The 21,338-nt window shown below is 35.2% G+C and overlaps 1 protein-coding gene across 1 annotated transcript in view; it reads right to left on the reverse strand.

Moving 5' to 3' along the window:
* The window catches only part of TRDN (triadin), a gene marked incomplete at both ends in the record, with an annotated part of 192,499 nt that overhangs the window by 493 nt on the left and 170,668 nt on the right, over positions 1-21,338 (reverse strand). The window contains 2 exons of the mRNA XM_080341419.1: positions 15,654-15,701; positions 16,582-16,626. Coding sequence (XP_080197545.1) covers positions 15,654-15,701; positions 16,582-16,626 — 93 coding nt within the window. The remainder of the gene's footprint in view (positions 1-15,653; positions 15,702-16,581; positions 16,627-21,338) is intronic.

Consider the following 21,338-nt stretch of genomic DNA (forward strand, 5'->3'; position numbering starts at 1 on the left):
GGAGGTTCTCTCCCTTTTGATTTTTGAGCATTAGTCTGCGTAGTCACACTTCTTTCCATTACATTTTGAAGGAAACACATACTTTCAAGAACACATACGTTAGCACAGATGGAATTGGCCTAATTTGTTAAAAAAGCTGAGGTTGCACTCTTAGATTAATATTGCCAAGATTTTAAAAGATAACTATTAGTCAGTTATGTGTTTGGGAAAAATACTGGAGAAATGTTAGCATGTCAAACAAGCTAGTTTTCAGGCAATTGATTTTCTGATGCCTTTTTCTTTCCTCCACCATTTATTCCATATCAAAAAAAAAAAAAAAAAAAAAAAAAGGAGGAAGAAGGAAGCTGTTCAACGTGACAATTCCAATCTGAGATGGACTCCAGGGCTCAGGGCTCCCTGTGTTATAAAATGAAGTGCAGGGTTTATTAATTGCCTGGCAATGGTGGAACACAGAGTTGTGTGTCGGAAATGCCAGTACATTCAATTCAGTTATATTATCCTTTGTGGATTTTAAACATGGTTATATATTGCAAGTATGGCATACCTGACACTACAGCATTTTCCAGAGGTGTTATATGATCATCATTCTAAAATCACCGGTAGTATTGGTCAATGCAACCGTTCTGTTTGACAACCTCACAGTCTATTATTAAAAGCCACTAAATTCACAGAGGGAAAGGGCAAAATTTCAGATTTTTACAACCTGGCCAACAACAACAAACTAATTACAGTGGGCTGTATTACAAAATTCAAAGAAGAGGTGCAGAACATAATAAAAAAAAAATTCTAAAATTTATGTGTATTTGGAATGTGTAATGTTATAGGTCACCCTTGATTGTGTTATTTCTGAGAGACCTGTGATGTTTGTGAAGTGAGCCTTGTTGTTTGACTGGTATGTACTTATGTGGAGTACATTTTGAAGTGACATTCAAATGTTTACATAGTCTGTTACTTATCATCTGTCTTCAGAAAATATCAGGAAAATATAAGATAAAGGAGAAACTCAGGAGAGATACGAATGGCAGAAAAGACTTTTATTTAGTTTGTTTGCTTGCTACTTTGTTGCATAAGATGCTAATTCCAGTAACTTAATTTGTTACCATATTTAACTACCTGTGGTGAAACTTCCAGTGCTGAAATTAACTGAATGTTGAGCTTCTTTCTTTTTGGCAAAGAAGCCCAAAAGAACAATATAGGTATATTAAAAAAGAAAAAAAAAAAAGAAAAAAATAAGAAAAAGAAAAATTTCTTGTATTAAAATAGTTTTCTTTAAAAAGTACCAGTATCCCAGGAGACTAAAGGGGCAATGTTGAGGGCAGAAGACGTCTAACCTTTGTGTCAATGGTGATGAGACTAAGATCGGAAGCCATGGTGGAGAACGTGACTGCTCAAGTGAAAACAGGGGTCTGCCATGGCAGGAGACCAACAGAAATCTGGCTAAGTGTTTGGGCTGGGTGATTCTTGCAGTTACAAAGACAGAACTATTTTGGTACATCGTATTGTATGTGAGACCTAGTAGATACTGTTATCAGAGTACAAGATTTGGGAAGCAAGGTGCTTTGCTTCCAAATGCAGGAGTAGGAAGAAAGCATTTTCAGGTTCTATATGATATTCAAACTATTAAACAAAATCTTTTTGCCCCTACTCTCTTTGTAAATTGTTTTTTGCCATGTGCTATTTCAGTATTTCACTTTCATGTTGTCCTTAGGTTGCTTTATCATGCAAACCTGAGCTGCAAAACATGCAGATGAAAAGTTAATTCAAACAAATATCAATATCTTTGGAACTGTATCTGTATCAGAATCTGCAACAGTATTAAGATACAAGCCATAGTCAGGAGAACAAATTGAATTTTGACATGCAAATAAGACTACAAATGCATCCAATTCTGTCTTCGTAATTCCCATATTCAATGTGAATACAGAATGCGCCTTTTAAACTGAACAGGGTTCTCACTTTCAGTGTATTGTCTCATATCTTCAGGGCAAATGTTACCAGAAAAAGATGAAGATTAGGAGCAAAACATGTGGTTTAACACTAGATGTCTTTTGTCAGCTTAGCTGAGACAAAAACAGCCTTATATGTGGCTTTATGGTTTTTTTTTAGGACATGGATTGTGAGAATGCATATAATTACTTAAATTTCCTTATGAGTATTACAGAGGAAATAAAAAAAGTCAGTGCTGGAAAAAAGTAGATTTTTTTTTTTTTTTTAACAAAATATTGTTACAAAAAGACATCTGACAACTAATTTGTTTCTGAAAAGCTAGAGAAGAGGGTATTTGTTTGTCTGTTTTTCACTTTGTGGAAGGAAAGGGCACTTTTTTTCTCACAAAAACAGAGAAATCTTTTAAACTATTCTTGATTTTTTAAAATTATTTTTGCCAAAGTGGAAAGCCATTTGGAATGAGAATAGCCAAGATGAGTTCCAGGAAGCAGAGAAACACAATCCCCCTGGATTCAGAGTTCATGTAAAGCTGTTCAGGTCTGGTCAAAAGGAATTGCTAACTATGTTCCATAGATATCCAATAAATTATAAAAACATCCCAGTGGCCTTGTGTGTGTTCTTGATCTCTAAGTGACATGCATCTTACACAGAGGGCTGGTTTCAAGCAATGTGAGGAATATTGCATGAACACTTTCTTGATACTTTCATTTCTTCAGCAGAAAGGAAGAAACCAGCCAAGTGAGGTCCCTTTGGATGGAAACACACCTGTGGTTTATTAGCCTTTTCCCCTAGTATTGTGTCATCTGCAAACTGACTGGGATTGCATTTTATTGCATCATGCAGATCATTAATGTAGATGTTAAATAGAATCAATATTGAAGCCTGGATTATCCTGTTAGTTCATGGCCTCCAACTAGACTTCCTGCCACAGATAACCACCCTCTGAGCCCAGCAGTTTAACCAGCTTTCATTCCTCCTCACTGTCTGCTCATCCAGCCCATTCGTCAGCTTCTCCATAGGGGTCCTATGGGAGACAGTAGTGCCAAAACCCTTGCTGATGTCAAGGCAGGCAATATCCACTGCTCTCCCCTTGTCTACCAAGGCAGGCATTTCATCCTAAAAGGTTATCAGGTTGGTCAAGCATGACTTTCCCTTTGCGAATCCATGCTGACTATTACTGATCATGTTCTTGTCCTTCATGTTCCTGGAAATGGTCTCCAGGATTAGCTGCTCCATCACCTTCCCAGGGATCGAGGTGAAGCTGACCAGAATATAGCTCCCTGGGTCCTCCTTCCTAGAGACAGGAGCAACATTTCCCTTCTGCCAGTCCTCAGACACCTCTCCCAGTTGCCATTATTGTTTAAAGATTGTTAATTTTGGCTTGAGGATCTAGCTTGACATTTAAAGAACTAGAATGTAAATGACACACCACTTGTTGTTCTCTCTAAGACTATTGAATGGAAAAGGTAACAGGTAAAAGAAAACTAGCTGACACATGTCCCAGTAAAGGACTAGGCACTAGAGAACAGAGACAGTGCCAAAGCCAAAAGATTGTTGGGACAGGTAAACAGTGATTTTCAATATTGATTCATTTCCATATATTCACATACGGCAAAGATACCAGCAGAATTTACTTGGCTGAGAACCAGACTCACAGAAGTCCAGTTACATCTCAGAATCAGATCTAACTTTCAAAGCATGCACATCTATCATATCCCTTGCAGATACTATTATGGTGTCATCCCAAATACATTGATTACTCTGTGTTTCATCCCTGTCACAGGCAGTGAAGAGTTAAATCCATCTGTATATGGCACAAATCATCAATTTATGTGAATCTGTATAGAATATATTAGAACAAATGTATGAGAAAGCTTCATTCTCAGGTTTTAATATTATTTAACAGGTGGTTACAGTTTTTTGCCTTATGTTGGCTTATATTCACTAACAGTCTTTATTTACTGTCTGGGCAGAAAGATTCACACTCAGCCGTTTACATTTCCAAGGCATGAGAAATCAGACACTGATAAAGTGACAATCAGATCCAAAACCTCTTCTGGCTGAGAGAAAGATTAAGAAACTGCTGAGAAAGAGACAAATATTAAATCTGAATACATCACTAGAAGAACCTTCCATACAAAGGGAATAAAGAGGTCCCCAGCCAGATGTCCCCTCCTGTGACGAATTGGATGGGGAAAGATTTTCATGAAAAGGCCACTCACCAGGACAAATACTATTAATTATTTGTCCTAAGCATTAAATGAACCTTGTTGGGAAGAAATACTATAAAATCTCAGTGCTAGGCAGGCACCAACTTATTCATTTACATACCACATATTTCTGCTTTTATAGATCCTTATTAAGCAGTCTATTTTATATATATATATATTTTTTCTATGCCCATTTAGCTGAAGTAGTTAAGAAAATGGATGAATATGGGGGCTCTCCATCCTTAGAGACATAATGGATCTTAAGAGTCAAGCTGCTGGGATGCTGGAAAAGAGTTTGGCTTCCAATGCATTGATCCAGAATTTCTAAAGGATTATGTGCTCTAGCTCTGCTTAATCACCATGCCTCGTTTGGAAATTGGCAATTCAGGGGCTAAAGAGGAAAAACAATTTTCATTTCCTCCTTTAGCTGTGGGCAGTCTAGTTAGGAATATATTTAAACTCCAAGGATGTCCAAGGACCTTGTAATATTTTTCATTAATTCTTCTCCTGAGTTAATATAATTCAGTATAATTTTAAAGAAGACTAGTTACACATAGCTTTCTACCATACAAGCTACCAAACTACGATTCAAATGCCTACTTAAGCTATTAATGAGAGATTTATGTAAGGAATTATGATGATCCAAAGAAACAGATAATTTTTTTTTTTAATGATAGTATTTTTTTTTCTTTAGTCTTATAAGGGAAAGGTGGTAGACAATTCAGAGTAATAAAATTTAATAATCCTAAAGAATGTGAAGGTGTTCCTGTTTATGTGTTACAACAGTTAAAGTCCTTTTTCTACAAGGCTCAGATAACTGTTTTTAAGGCAACCCATAAAATAAAATATTCATTAAAAAGTAATAGCTTTTAGTAATTGCAGTTTGGTTATTAGGGAAAAATTACAAAGAATATGTGAGGAAACAGTTTTTGTTATTGGTGTTTTCAATTTTGAATCAAATGTCTTAACTTAGAGCCTTTCCTAATAGAATTAAACAATCCAACAAAGCATAAAAATTCAGGCAATCATAGCATTAGAAACAACTAATTACTAAGCAATTATAAGTAAGAGAAAGTGTTAACAACTGCAGTCCTTTCTGATGGCTTCTTAGGAATGCACATGCTGTATTTCGGGTCAGCAATCGAAATTGAACCAGACAAGAACAAAGAAAACTTGTTCCAATGACTGGAGAGCAGATTGGTTTTTTTTTTAATTACTAAAGGGCAGGGAAGAGAGGCAGTTATATGCCCACTTGCTCTGCTTCTTCCCTGTCAAACAATTTGGGTTCTTTCTATTAACGTTTCAGTAACATTGCAGTATGACAAACTGATCAGAGAAAGCATACTGGCAGATGCAGAAGGGAAATGGTGTGCAATTCTTGCTAAATATAATGAAATTTTGCCTTCAGACTTTCTAAAACAAGTAAATAAGCCTTTGTGCTTAGTGGCACAGTGTAACTGACATTTAATCAAATCCAATTTCTCTAAATAGCAAAGCTGAATGTTGAGGGCCTATGCAGGAGACCAAATGCTGTTTTCTTAAATTCACAACATGGTCCATGTTTAGATACTGGCTACTCAAGACAACACAGTTTGATTAAAAAATCAGATTTATCTTTTTTGAGAAATCCCTTTAAACTCCTTTCTTACTATTGAGCATGCTGTACAGCCACACTACTGCCATTCTCAAGAAATACAATGTTTAATGGGAAGGAAGAAGGTGAAGAGGAGAATACTTTGTATGTCCATTACACATAAGCAAGAAATAACACTACCACTTTAAATCAATTTTATATATCTAAAAATGTCCCCTTAAAATGACATTTTTCTAGCATTGTATAGACAACGTGTGGACAGTAAAGGGAAAAAAAGCAGTTGTCCCATGATGATACTTCTTTTGCATCTTATTTTGTTTCTTGAATAAGGGAATAAAATTGAGAATGATCAGAAAGTAGCTCTCAAAGCTACTTTTAAAGCGTCTGTGATATAATGCAATTGCTGATTTTTGAAAACACCATCCAAGTTTTCATATCTATTTTAGCAGAGGGTCTGTCAGACAATAAGTTATTTAATAAAAAACACTAAAGGTGTTTCAGTAGCAGTGTTAAATACTACAAAACATTGTTATTACAGCCATGAGTACTCAGATCATGCACATATTCTCCTTAACAACTCTTTTTCAAGCATCATGGGACTTCAAGGCCTGGAGTAGGTAAAATAGTTATACTTCAGAAGAATAAACACACTTTCTCTCAGAAATTCTGCTCAACAGTGAGCAGACACCACCCAGAAGATTCTTCCATTCCTTCTGAGTATCTGTGGTTCTAATTCAGAAATATTGCTAAATACATAAACCAGCCTTTATCAGTGTTTCAATTGGTGGGACAAAAATAGTATCAGTACAAAGTCAGAAATAAATATCTTTAATAACATTTTCTCAGTGTAAAATACGTAAACCTATTGAATCAATAGCGCTAGAAGGTCACTCTAGCCATATTTAGTGTCATTACAGGAGAAAAAAATCACCACAGGACAGAACTAGTTAAAACCAATTATGATTTGTTACTTATCAAAGTCAGAGCTCTTTTTGAAACATAACAACAAAGCTCAGTGAATGATACCTTTCTAACAAAACCAATTTCTACAATAAAATGTGATATTAATTATTTCTTTTAGCTTGAATGTGACAGGTGACACCTTGCAATCATTTAAGGGAGCAAAAAATTCTGCATTTTCCGTTAGGCTCTTGCACTGTCTAGTGAGAAGGCTTAATGGATATATAAATTGTATGTTTAGAGAAATGTGTTATCTTCAGTTATGGTCACTGCACACAAACCACGTTACTCTCACAAAAATGTGTGAATATCTCCAAAGTGTGACATTCCCCCAAAATTCATTTAAAAATTCTTTGTATTAGACAGTAAAACCATGCAAGATACAGACACTTCCAACAAAGTATAGCAATGATCAGAGTACACAGTATTCACAATTTTGCTAGCACTGAGCTTCCAGTGCTTCCAGTCCAGTGCTGGCATTATGTGTTTTATTACTAAAACATGGGAGCAAGCAAATGAATCATTCAAGGAATGCTATTTAAGAGGGACCAAAAAGTAATGTGGGCCTGATCCAAAGTGCATGAAAATCTCTTGGACTTTTTCACAAACTACAGTGGTAATTACATGAGACTACAGTGGCATTTGGTGGGCAGCAATACAGAACTGGATTTTATTCCTACTGCTCAATAAACGATGACAGTGTCTTGATAGGATGCACTGTGTGCTGATAATGTACCTTAGGAATGTTGACGTGACATGGTCTCTGTTGACTCATTCCTATGGCCAGCATGTTCAATTAATGTAATTACAACATATTGCATTAAAATAATTGCTTCTAATGAACTGTCAGTCACTAAAAGATTGGCTTAAACTTTACATACCAAAACATTTATGCCACAAAAATGTATAAAACCAAATAAGAAGGTAAAAAAAATCAAGAATCTTATTATGTTAACAAGAATGGATACCAAATGACTGGAAGTTAATGCCAGATATTTATTCAGCTGTGAAGATATGGGATGGAGAAAAGAGGGGAGGAGGAGGGAAAAGAAAGAGTAGGGAAGGGGAGCAGTGAATAAGACAGTTAAGCAACTAATGAAAGTGAAACTGGTGTTCGAATGGTACAAGTGCTTTGTTCATTTCAATTGCCATCGTAACTGAAAACGTTTTTAAATACAGGGTTTTTTTTGGATGCATGTAGCATTATGTATACACATTTATCATCCTCAGTGAGAATGTTTCTGCTGGGAGTAGCAGCACTTCATGACAAGAAAAACTCAAGTACTTGGACTATGCTACTGACAAACCCTGGTAGGCCCAAATTCATCCTATTTAACATCAGACACTAGAAGCATTGCTGTCTGGTTTTAGTTCCAGATCAATGACATAATGCTAGGAGAAGATTCAGATTTTGAAGGGAGGAGTAACCCATTGGAGAAGTTCCCCTCTCCTTGACTATGGCACTTGTGGTGCAGATATGTCCTTATTTAAGTGCTTATGATTAAGAGGCTCGGATCTGTGCCCGTGTGCTACTTAAAATGAAAGATATAGCTAAATTGTAATGTCTTCCTCACTCTGAATTTGCACATGTCTAGGAGCAAGGAAAAACATAAAGAAACTGTAGGAGTTCAATAGGCTGGCTTCTCTGAAATATTTCACAGCATCTGCTGTCAGTTCTGGTCTCACTAATTAAGAATTACATCACATAATTATGATTTGTCCACTGGTTTTGACTATACTGATGATAAACTAGACACATGAACTCACTCTAATATCAGGATGCCTGTTTTTCAGCTGATAAATGTTTAAAACCAAAATCTATGTTGATAAAATGTAAGACAGTTGCTTTGTCCTTTAAGCAATATCCCCGTTAGAAAAGAAGGGATATGACAGAGGAATTTTTTCCTTAAGTTTAAGAGGGATTTGAAGAAATGGCCATTTATCTGAAACAAAGATAAATCATCTCTGCCTCAGAAAACTCTTGAAGAATTACATTTTGTGTAGAAGTTTCTTTTCATGAGATATGTCACAGAAATACATAATATATACTTCTCTTTTCTTACAGTGTGATTTGAGAAGAGATATCAGTCAAACTGAAGGGCAAAACCAACTTAACAGTGAGAGGCATTAAGATATTAGATATTGATATTTCATTTGTGGCAAAATTATTCAGAGACTTATACTGAGGTATATATTTTTTCACTTGGCACAAGTTCAATCTATATTTATAAATGCATGGAGCCACTTAGTTTAATTTTAGCGAAATGTTTTGACCCAGTTAAGAGGAAGGGAATTAAATCATTGTCCAACAGGCATAACTAACATTACTAATTGGATTCATTTTGCAAAGTTAGGCAAATCAGATTCTCATTACTGGATCTAAACCAGCATGCTAAATAATGTATTTTTTTCATAGCCTTTTTTTCCATAGGCTATGACCCTCATATGTTTTTTTAGTCAGACCAATTTATCCCTACATTTATACAAAAATGGGTGTTTCTCTTATAATTCATTAGGCAAATCATCTTTAAGCTTAACATGAGAGGCAAACATTTCATAAATTAATTGAAAAAAACCTCAGTTTTTATTACCTCGTTGTCAACTTTGCTCATTTTCCAACTCACTTTTTCACCAAAGATCCATCTTTATTTCTGGGATCTCTCTCTGGACTCTGAGTTTTCCCTTAGTATATTCCCTGGTAGAATTTTGCTCATTGCCTTTTGATGTAAACAACCATTCCAAGTTCAGAGGGTACATTATCAAGTATAATGGGAGAGGTCTAATAATGTCTCCAATGACAACAGAAAATATTCCTCCATTATGGACTGCAAAACTCTCCAGATATTAAATTTAGTGCTATATATCTGCATGAGCCACAGAGCTAGCTGCATACATTACTAGATGTGCCTGATAGTATAAGTCCAGAATTATTTTTAAGTTTTACCCAGTAACCATTTTGAAGTAGTTTATGAAAAGAAGTTTCTGAAGCAGAAACAGATCTTTATACCAAATAGATAAATCTTGTCTATTAGCCTCTAGCACTAACAACTCTTGTATTAATGGATCTGGAATTGTGCAAATTCCAGGGGAACAGGCAGCTGGTGTTCCAGCCATATTATTCTGTAACTCAGTAGCTCTAGTACCCTCCTGGGAAGTGGAACGTATAAAGTTGAGTCTTTCCAGTGAAGAGGGCTCTCAAAGGGTGCCAGCTAAACCCCTTAAAGAGTACATGGTGACTACATGGGTATAAAGATCACCTTTGCCACCATTTTAAAAGCAAAGTAATTACAGCTGCATTTTCTCAGGGGCCTGATATAGCTAATGCGTTAGTTGTACTCAAAGCATGTCAAGCAGTCAGGAATTGTTAATCAAGTTTCTGGACCCAAATGAAGTTTTTGTAGGAACTGGGCACTAGGCCAGCAGTTTTCCTAATTTCAAAACCAAGGATGTAGGGGCCAAAAAATTCTGTACTTGTGTAGGAATGTAGAAATCTTAAGCTTTACGGAACCTCTTCAGCAGACTGTTTTGGACATTAAAATCTTCTAAAATAATACTTTGGGTCTGACCTTATATTTTTAACAGTGATTTTCACTATTGGTTTACAAGGACTGTCTCTATTCATTGATCTTCAGGATTTCTCTCTTATAGATTTTAAATGAGAGTCTGTTGATGAGGTCTGTAAAGTATATTCACAGTTATGGCACAGATAAGCTTTGCATAATAATGAGAAAAAATTCTCAGTGATTTGAAGACTGACCTAGTAAAGTGCAAGTGCAATTAACACGTAGCTAATATTTAGATGGTACATAGTCACTGAACTGAATCAATCCTTCTTTTGTCAGTGTGTTGATAACTGGGAAAACTTATGATTGTTTCTTGGGGAGGTGGACCTCAAACTACATCCGAATAACTCCCATCATAATGAAAAGCTGATTGAGAATCAATCACAGTAATTCCTAATCTTGACAACAAATAAACTCAAGGTAAACTAATGGAATTACCGAATATAACCAAAGATAAAAAATGAGGTAATTTTAGAGCTAGAGATAGATCCTCTCCTGTAGAACACACAGCAGGAAGCTAAAGTGCCTCTATATTCTCCCCATTAATTCCTTTGTTTCCAAAGATAAAACTTACCCTTTGGGCATTTAAATAGAATGTCTATAATTCATAATTTAGATTACAATGCCACTATGCTGAGAAGCTATCTATAAGCTTATAATTAGCAGAAAACCTGATATATTGCTCTAATTTGTGGTGTGTATTTACAGATATTGAGTTCCAAGACTTATTGCAATCCATAAGAAGTTTTGCAGTGACATTGAATCAGTTTCAGACAAGATCATAAAGCTTTTGTTTTACCTTGCTACCATGATATTACTGTTTATGTACAGTATTCCTCTATGTCTCTAGTTAGACAAGCCTGCCAATATTTAATCTCCAGGTATTTCTTTAAAAGTCAGCTTCAGTATAGTGCAATGACTAACACCAAGTTGTTGGAAAACCTGCATATGCAGCCATGGTCCTCACAATTGTAACAAATACGACATCGAGACATGTATGCGTATCCACAGAACGGAGGCTGTTCCACACAGGCTGTCTTTCAAGCTGCCTTAGTGTGCGGCTCATCCTGCTCTCACACTGAGAGCTTGTACTGCAGAGTGATGAACACCCTGCAAAATCTTACTGAATGAGAATATCCTGCATAGACACAAGCCCTGTAAATGAATAAGCACAGATCTTATACAAAAAATTTAGAAACTTGTCAGAGTGCCAGTTCCTTATATTATTTTCCAACCAATGGTACCCTTTCTTATATCCAGAAAATAAAAAATTAATGCTAGCGATTTATTGCTGAATTCTTGTGAGAAAAAATGATGAATCTTATATATCAATTATGTCAAGGATGCTATTACTGTTTTCATTATCACTTTTAGAGACACAGTTGTTACAGTTAATGGTCCCTTCCTTGAGCTATATTTCTATTTTGAGAAAGGACATAATATCTTTTGTCCTCAACATTTTTGTTCAGCTTCTTTGATCTGGTTGTATTCAAGTGGTCGTCTTCAGGAGTATGAGTTTATGCAGCTGAAGTTTCTGGAAGAAACTGCTAACAGAATACCAGCACCGTCATACATCCGAGACACACAGACTATGTGGGTGACAAGGAGAGTAGAAAATACAGTATCTGCAGTTCATCACCTGTCTGTAGATGAGAGCTACCTGTTCTGCAGTAATGGAGTTCTTGCCTTCTCTTTTGCATTATTTTTAAAGCAGTTCAATCCTTCTATTTTATAGAACAGTACCGATATGTTTGTGTTTAATGAAATTGACCAAAATAGCAACATTAGAATATTGAAAAATAGAATATTTTCCTCCAAAGTCTTCAAATGCTTCAGAACCAAGGAAATAATAAAGGCAAGTGGTCTCATTTTCTTTCAAAACAATCATCCATGGAAAAAAAAATCTTACACATTGCACTGCTAACAAGTTTATGTTCTCCCAGCATTGAGAAAACATCCTTAACAATCTCTCAAAAGGTTCTTTCTTGTACCAAACGTCATATTCAATAGAAATTGCTGCTTTTGCAGGTTTGGAAATCACCTTTGAAGTGGAAAATATATTACAGTAAGACAGAAAGTACAAAGCAATCAAACAGCCTTGCAATAAGAAACCAATCACCATGTGTTAATAGAGATGTGCAATGAATTAATCTACTGGAGGTGCTGGGGTTTTCCTGTGGTGATCTTTTGAATATCTTTTGCTGATAATATAATGAGATGATTCCTCTTTACACTAGAAAACACCTGAGAAACTGTATTGCTCTTGATCACCACAGAAGCAGAGGAAAAATCTAGCTGAGAAATGCTTTTGTTCATAAAGTACAAGTATAGTATGTTCATATAAACAGTGTTGGAACTCTGCTTAAAGATAATTTTAGCTTCCCAGAGGTACAACGTCTTTGACTAGGCAGTAAGTGTAGAATATCTCATGTCCAAGAAAGTTCAAAACCTCAAATAATGTATGAGGGTAGACATGTGAACTACAACACATCTGTTTACACAGAAGTTAGCATGACTAGTTTGTTTCTCTTGACCTTGAGAATAATCCAGACATTTCTCTAATTTAACAAAGAAATTTGTATGAGATTAGTATCAATTTCATTATTCCTCACTTTGCGTGCTCACACAACACAGCCTCTCTTTATTTCTGCCACATTTGAACATTTGTGGGCTTAGATAACAGCACAGTAAAAATGTCAACCTTGTCAACTAACTATATGACAAATGCAACACACGTTTCCTGATACAAGGTAATTACAATAAACAAAACCAACTTTTGATTAATTTGTATTTTCATACTCTGGTATAAGCCTTGGAACAAACTAGGACTTGTATAAAAGTATACAGCTGTTCATAAAAAGGGTATGTTAGATAGTCCTCACCACAGAGTTGAATTTGTATACACCTCAAATTTTACTCCAAGAGTCAAAAAATCTGCTTCTTTGTGCTTGCAAATACATTTGTTATAAGACAGAAGAAAAAAAAAAAAGTTCCAAGAATTCAGATTTTTTTTGGTTTTGTTTTTGTTTGGTTTCAGTCTGGGTACAAGTGTCAATTTTGACATTTAGGACAGCAGAAAAAAGGGGAGATAATTCTAAGGAATTGCTTGCAGCTCTACAGGGGAGTGAAATTTAGTGTCATAGCACATAACACCACTGTTTATGAAAGGTACAGTACTGCTTAGAATTCTGTTTATATGTGGAGCATTCTAATCTTGAAGATATATACAGCTTTTAAAATTGCTTATTTTTCTTTATCTGATTGCTTTTCAATAACAGGAAAATAACAGGACTCTGATCAAAACTCTAAGAACACATGAATCTATTCAGCTTTTTGAAAGCCAAAATAAGATTTACTGTTTAAATCTTTAGATTAGCGCAGAATGCATAAATCCTTTTCTACTTCCATTTATCAGCAAAAAGTATTAGTATTCAGTGCACTGTGGAAAATCCACTAGCTTCATCTGCAAACAGAGCAAGCAAAAGCTATCAAGTTCCAACTCAAATGTACATCACCTAGGATTTGGTCTCAACTGCTAAATTCTCAGTTTGAGCAAATACAAAAGAACAACATTCACAAAGAGAAATTACTTTGATGGTCTTCTGGAAACCTTTCCTCCATTGTCTGAAAACTAACTTATTATTTTTAGTGGACAAAAATAGTTTGAAAACACTTACACAGTAAGTTCTGTTTGCAAAGCTGGTTATGAAGAACTGTTTGCACAGAGCTGCTTATGATCTGGGAAACACCCACTCAGGAAATTGCACAATGATAGTTCACATTTTAAATTAACTGATCCTAACAATTACTACAATTACTGTAAATGAAAGCCATAGTAACACAGTTTTTGAATGAGTAAACTTTGCAGGAGTGTGGTGTGCAGAAGAAAGTCCACTGTCAGGGAAGTTTTAGTACATTCCTGGTTCACACTGTATTTGGAAATTTGCTCCATAAAGATAATTATTTTCTCTCCTGGCAAAATCTTTGGTTATTTATTATGATCAACATTACCTGATCTAAATGAATTTTATATTAATAAAATAGTAATAAGTTTTTGTGAGCATAGATTCTATCTTCCACATCTATGAGTCAACAACAGAATCATTAAGATGAATTAAAGGTTATATCTCGATCTAGAATTCTGTATTCTTGATTAAAATAAAAAAAAGAAAAAAAGCTATGTCATTCTTATATGTAGATGTAGTTGCCCTTGTACAACAAAGTCTCATGAGCCATGTGTGCAAAGATTTTCATAAAAATACACGTTACCATGTGAATGCTTGATATTGGCATTTAATTTGCATTTTCTCTTTCTTGATGTCAGATTGTTTTGTACTCATTTTATACTTATCTACCTTTTCCATTATTATAATTCAAATATTTTAAGTTCATACATATGGATAAAAAGATATTTCTAAATACACAGATACATATAACTACCCATATATTACACATTTTATATCAAGTATATAGGACTCTAAAGCATTTAGCTTATAGTAAAAGAGGAAAAAAATCATATACAACAGAACAATCTACATGATTAGAAATATTTTAAGACAACAAAGTTGCACTGGAAGGATCCATATTAATATTTAGTTCATATTTTATGTGTAAACCACTTACACCTCACAGGTGAGATTAAAGACTTTGATCCTTATCTGCCATGAATCAGTGCAGTTTCACAGAAGTCATTTGGTTTAATTTATACTAGTGAAGAATCTGGAACATATTTTTATTTTTACCATAAACTAGGAAAAACATGGAGGTAGCCAATAACACAATGCAGGGAGATTTCCTCCTAAGATGTCCTAGCTTTATTCACCTGGTTTGTGTGTGTGAGTGTGGTGAGGCAGAAGGCACACTGTGATGGGAGGCAAGATTTATTAATGTGAGAGAAAAAAAATTGAACATGCTTTTCCTTATGTGGTTTTGTTATAGAACAGTTTTTATGTGAGGAGCATATATTTTAAATAATGCCCTGCCAAATTAATTACAGACCACTTGGTTTATAAAGTAAGTAATTGTTTAAGAGTTTAAGTAATGTTTAAGAGTTTAGGAAGGTGGTAAAGCAATACCATTTGAGCAAATCATTCTCCACAGGAACAGTATTTATAGATTTGATGTGTCTGGCTTGCCTCACATCTTGTCTCATAGATTAGAATGACAGATGTGAAAAGATTGCAAGTGTGATCTTTACAAAAAACAACAACATAACCAAAACAAACCAAAACACAAAACCAAAACCAAGAACAATAAAACCAAAACAAAAACAAACCCAAAACAAAGAAACAAAAAAATCCCACAACCAAAAAATAACCGAAAAAGGAAAATATTGGCAAGGAAAATGAAGTTCTGTTGCAGTAAAGGAAAATCATGTACCTGACGTCAGGTTGTGATGTTGTGGAACTTCTTTTACTGGTGGGACTCCTAAAGAACAAAACATAGATGATAAATTAATCTTCAGTTTCAGGCCAAAATATTTAAATAAATTTAAATAATTTATTGGAAACAACTCACAGATTGAAATATTTTTATCACCAGATTATCTTTTTTAAGTGTGACTTTCCTAGTAAATTATTTAAATATAGAAATTTTATGTCTAGTAAAACCATAAAAGCAACTGTTTTGAGACAGTAGTTTAGCAAACTTGCAGAAATACAACTAACTGTTATCCTTCAAGGTATCAGGACTTCCATATACAATATTTATATGCAAGTCACTGTCTTTAATTAACGTAGAGAAGACATTTATGTCTTAGACCACTAACTTAACAAATTAGTGTAACTTACTACTATTATTTGTCTTCAGAGCTACAGCAGAAACCATTTTTCTGGATATTACTGTAGGGAAACAAAGTCAGTGCTGTGTCCAACAGATTAGTCAGAATATAGGTGACCATGATGTAATATATCTTATGTGTGAAAGGTGCCTCTTGTTATCTATGCAATTACACTACAATATGAAGCTGGTGATCTAAAAAACCCCACAAGCTATGGGGATGAACTTTGCACCACCTCATTAGAGAGTGTAACAGCAGACTAATTGAGGATCACAACCCCATGTGTCTGTGGAAGTGGCACCTTGCAGAGAGGCTGGTACTGGACCAGCCAGGGAGGGTCATCCTTGATATTCATGTGCAAAGGAGCCATCAGGCACCCAGTTACTGGGAATTTATGCACAATTTCATCATTTTGGCTTACTTGCACATATTTAGGAAGAAGAAAAAAGCACCTCTTTCCAATCCCATGGAAAAAAATAATGTTTGCATTTTCACTGCTGTTTGCAGAGATTTTTGTGCCTTTATTACCTTTGCTTTTTTCCTCTTTCAGATGTTTCTTCTCAATTGGTTTTTCTAGAAAGGAAAAAGTAACACAGTTCAAGGTTGGTAAATTGGCTGAATTCTGAATAGATCATTACCTAGAGTTTGCAAATAAAATTATTTGAAAATGAATACAGATATTTCAGGGGTTGTTTCAAACAGCAATACATGCAAAACTGTAATCTCATACTATTTTTATTGGGATCTTCTACATAAATATGCACACACAGAGTAAATTCCTACCTTCTTTTTCCTTAGCTGTTTTTGTTTTTTTGGTGGCTAGAAAGATTTGCAAGGAAACAACATTAAGTGACAGGCATCAGAAATATGTGGCTCTTAACATAAATACGTTGCACAAAGCCGATCGCCTTAGTAATTTCCCTGGAATAATAACTCTGGTAATGTGTCTCATGGCACATATACAATGTATCTAATATTACAACAGTGGCTGCTACCCTTAGTAGCAGTAGCAGTTCTGGGTATTCTGAACAGTCGTTGAAAATGGAATATTGCTGGTTGCTGGGTGGTTTGGAAACTCCTGATAGAGGTTTCAGGCACTAGAATTCTGTAATTCCCTAACTATTGCCAGAATTTTCTAATTATTTGTTCTCAAAATGTATCAGAGAAGGAACCCTCTGCCTGTTGCCTGATTTTTACCCTCTTTTCAGAGCAATCTCAATCATCTGAAAGAAATAAACAAAAAAATAACAAAACCCCCAACAAAACAATGACAAAAAAAAAACCCAACAAAACAACACCCCAGGATATTGAGCTAGGTGGACTGTTAGAACCACGAAATGTGACCACTCTGATGTCCTGCAGTAGTAGATTCTGATTTATTTAGTTTATTTTTCTCTAATTGTACATTCACTCAGAACATGTGCTTTTTTTTTCTTTTCAACATCCTTTTCCACAGAACACAAACACAGACATTTGGTCTGTGACTCCATTCAACAAGGCAGATTGAAATTAAATAAGGTGTATTGCTTCAGACGTCTGAGCCCATGTCAGTATTCCCTGTTGAATACAGCAGAAAACTGGCAAGCTGCCTTTGAATTGTTCATTTTCACTTCATATGGCCCGACTAGTTGTAATAACGTTTTTTCAGTGTCTTCTGGTGCATGTGCTATCTGATTAATGCCAGCTTGCTCAGTTCTGATCACCAGTGTCTCGCTCAACGAAACATACTGCAGATGAAGAGTGGTCAAAATAATATAATCAGCTGATCAAAACAGTCTGTGGTAGAGAACTGTGTAGCTGCAATGCTGTCAGTTTACCAATGCTGGTTTACATCAGCATGGTTCATTGTTGATGAATAATACATATTAATCAACACTGGTATGTTCATTAATTCCTTCCAGAAGTCATACCATGGAAATGCAATATTTACCTGTTGTTGGGGTTTCACCTGTTGACTCTCCAGGGAGATAATCAGAAATGAAGAGGAAGGGGGGAAGAAAAGGAATATAAGGTTCAGTGCTGTGATTTTTTCAAGGCAAGTAACCATTTAAATAGATCTCTTTCATCTGCATTTTTTTCTGCAGGATATTAATTTGCAAAGAAATGTGCCTTAACAATGGGCATGTATACTGAATTTCACACTTAAAGCTAAGAGTTCCACTCTTTGAAGTACTATAATCCAGCATGCAATGTTTCCTGCAAATGCAAACACTGTCCTAACCAAATCTTTCCAGCAAGCAAAGATTTTAAGAGTTCTTTTTAAAATGTGTATTCAAAGTAAGAGCTGACTATGCTATTTTCCAAAAAAATGCATTCAGTTTAATTGTCACCCCTCTTATCCACAGATCCCAAACAAAGACTGACACTGACCTTGAAGAGCTGGCATTCACCCCTCTATAACTGTTTCTCCTGCATTATCAGTTTGCCTTGCCTTTTATGAGTAAAAGCTTTTGAGAGCTGGAAAAATTTTGACTACATCTTTGCATAGCAGCTAGCATAAAAGAAGGGTATATTCCCATGCTATCATAATAACCATCATAGTTAATGAAAATTAGTCAATGTGATGGTATAGAAATTCACTGGTATCATTATTCTTTTTAAATAAAAGGAATGCGATTATATACTGATTTGGAATCCTAGCATTTTTCACACATTGCTGCTTCATTAGTCCCAGTTTTATTTTTGAACCCAATTTTAAGGAAAGAGAATAACATTCCTAGCCAGGCAAAACCTTTATTCTTTGAACTTGGAGCTGGATGAAAAGCAAATATATTCACAAAACATTTCAAGGTCTCCTTTGATTGAATTTTCTCTGTATTTTCTCCATGCTGAGTTTTGGCTTCAGATGAACATGAGGTTCTGAAGCTCAGACCAAGGAGAAAATGCTTCAGTCAATGTTTTTTCAACAGGAAGACTGAGAAATTAGGCAAGGTTTTCACTAAAACATCTCAGGAGACTTTCTTTCAGGTCTCCGTTCATAGTGAGACTCATAAATGTCAGTGCTCAATACTTAGGTAGCACAGGCATCCAGCAAAGGCCAGTTTTGCTGCTGTTAAATGCTATCCTGTTAAAGTCCTTTAATATTTACAGTTCTGCTTATGATCATGCTCACAGTTGCTGAAAGCTGATATGTTACTGCATCATGACCCATGGATTAATCTCTCTTCTCATTTTCATAAGAGAAAAAAAAAAAAAAAAATTGTCTGAGGCACTAAATCTAGGAAAGAGGTTCGTGCCCTTACACCTTAACTGGAGTTCTCCCTCTTGATTGCAAAATATGGTTTGCTATTACTTCTTGCATGAGTAAAATATGCCGCCAGCTTTATCCTCTCTTCAAGGTAGCTTCTCACAATTTGAGAATCTTTAGTCAGTATGCAGGGAGTAAATTCTGAGTTCCATTACACATTCAAACTTTATATAGGATCATTTGCTATCAAAGACTCTCTTGTATGCTAAAACAGAAATAGTGAAAAAAGATTACTTTTATAATTGCATGGTAATTCACTTAGCAGGTAACTATAAAAATGTATTTGTTGTTAATTTGGGGACTTTTCAAACACAACATTGTGTTTTTGTTTATAACCTGTCATTCATTTAATGATGCAATCTCTCTACTGATTAAAACCTCATTTACTTTTACAGTAAAAATGCACAAGGTGTAATGTATGAATAAATTTGGCCCAGGAAAAGTGTATGGATTTATTTTACATTCCTACTAGACCTGAACTCCAAAATCAGTGAGTGTTTTGTGTCCATGGCTACATCTCATGCTAAATTACATGATAGCTATGGTCACGTTATGGCAAGCATCCTGTACAACTGTTTGAGAAATATATGAAATAAAGCAATATACAGCCCTAGAAATAAAGAAGACATCCAACTAAGTTTTCTTTTTCAAGTGGGAAAAACCAATTTAAGTTAGCTCTGGTGCTCAAAATCTTGAGCTAGATACATTGAAGGATGGTTAGCTCAAAATAGGCAGTGTAAATAGAATTACTTTTGTATATGATCATAGGTCTGCTCGTTACTGTTTTCCTTTTTTTTTTTTTTTCTTTTATTTTTCTAAAGGCATGGTTAACCTTTATAATGATTTCAAGTAGGATGATATAAGCTCAAGAATGGTACAAATATACCTCTGCAAAGGTCAAGAGAAAACATCTTGGCTTTTCCTCTTATTCACAATATACCAGGGTAGTATATCTCTTAGAAGAAGCATTGTAGATAGTGATTTTGAGTCAAAGTGATTCTTATTGCAGAAAGCATGAGGAATTAGTCACTTAAATCTCACGGTTCTCAATCAGAAGAGAGTGCCATCAGTAAGTCTCAGATAATCAGTGTAGAAGACATAAAACATCAGTGAACAGATCCAGTGAACATAAGACTTAACAAATCTGAATAATGGAATAAAATAGAGGAAAATTCACTTAAAACTCTGGCAAAAGTGAAAAGAAAGCCACCAAGAGCTTTTCAGGAAGTAATAATTTTTCAATGATGACTTGAAAACTGAACACTGCAATTCAGGATTGCAGGAGATCCTTCAGTGTTGGCACATTCCAGATGCTTCATGTTGCCTTTTCCCCTTGGAGCTAGGTTTCAGAATATCAGTGTGTCTTCTGACACGTTTAAGAGAGAGTATCCATCTTCTCTAACTTCAAGCATCTAATACAGGACACTAATTAAGGAAGTGTAATGGAATCAGTTTGCTTTGCCTCCTTGTCAGCTTGTGATCTGGAACAAGAAGAGGTCTGTGTCTCATGGGGCCTGGCCTTGGTTTTGGATACTCTTTAAAGATTACTTTGCAACAGAATAACATTTTGTCTTGGTGTGCCAGGCACAGTACAAAAAGAGAAGGGAAAGATCCTGTGCTAAAGAGACTACAACTGATTCACCTGTGAAGGTCCACACTTCAACATTTTCACAATTCAAAGCATATGGTGTCCTTCTGATTGTTGTAGGATGATGATTTGCAGTATGTAATGCGTAATGAGTTGCCGCAATAAGCATAGATCCCAGTCTTTATCTATTCAGAAGTCGTACTGACCTTAACAGGGACAGTATCCAATGACTTCAGTGAAAGTCTTTGTTATGCAAGAAATTCCCCTTGAAATCTCCTTAAAACTCACATGAAATGGAAATATTCTTTACTCTTTCTAAATTTAATTTAGGTTTTTTATAAAGTAGGAAAAAAAAAAGATATTGAAAAAAGGCCAAGAATGTGCTTAGTGAATTAGTGAAATAAGTAATTTCCAAATGATAAAAGAAGTAATGAAAAAGTTGTCTAATTC

Source organism: Nesoenas mayeri, assembly GCF_963082525.1.
Source record: "Nesoenas mayeri genome assembly, chromosome: 3".
Taxonomy (NCBI): Eukaryota; Metazoa; Chordata; class Aves; order Columbiformes; family Columbidae; genus Nesoenas; species Nesoenas mayeri.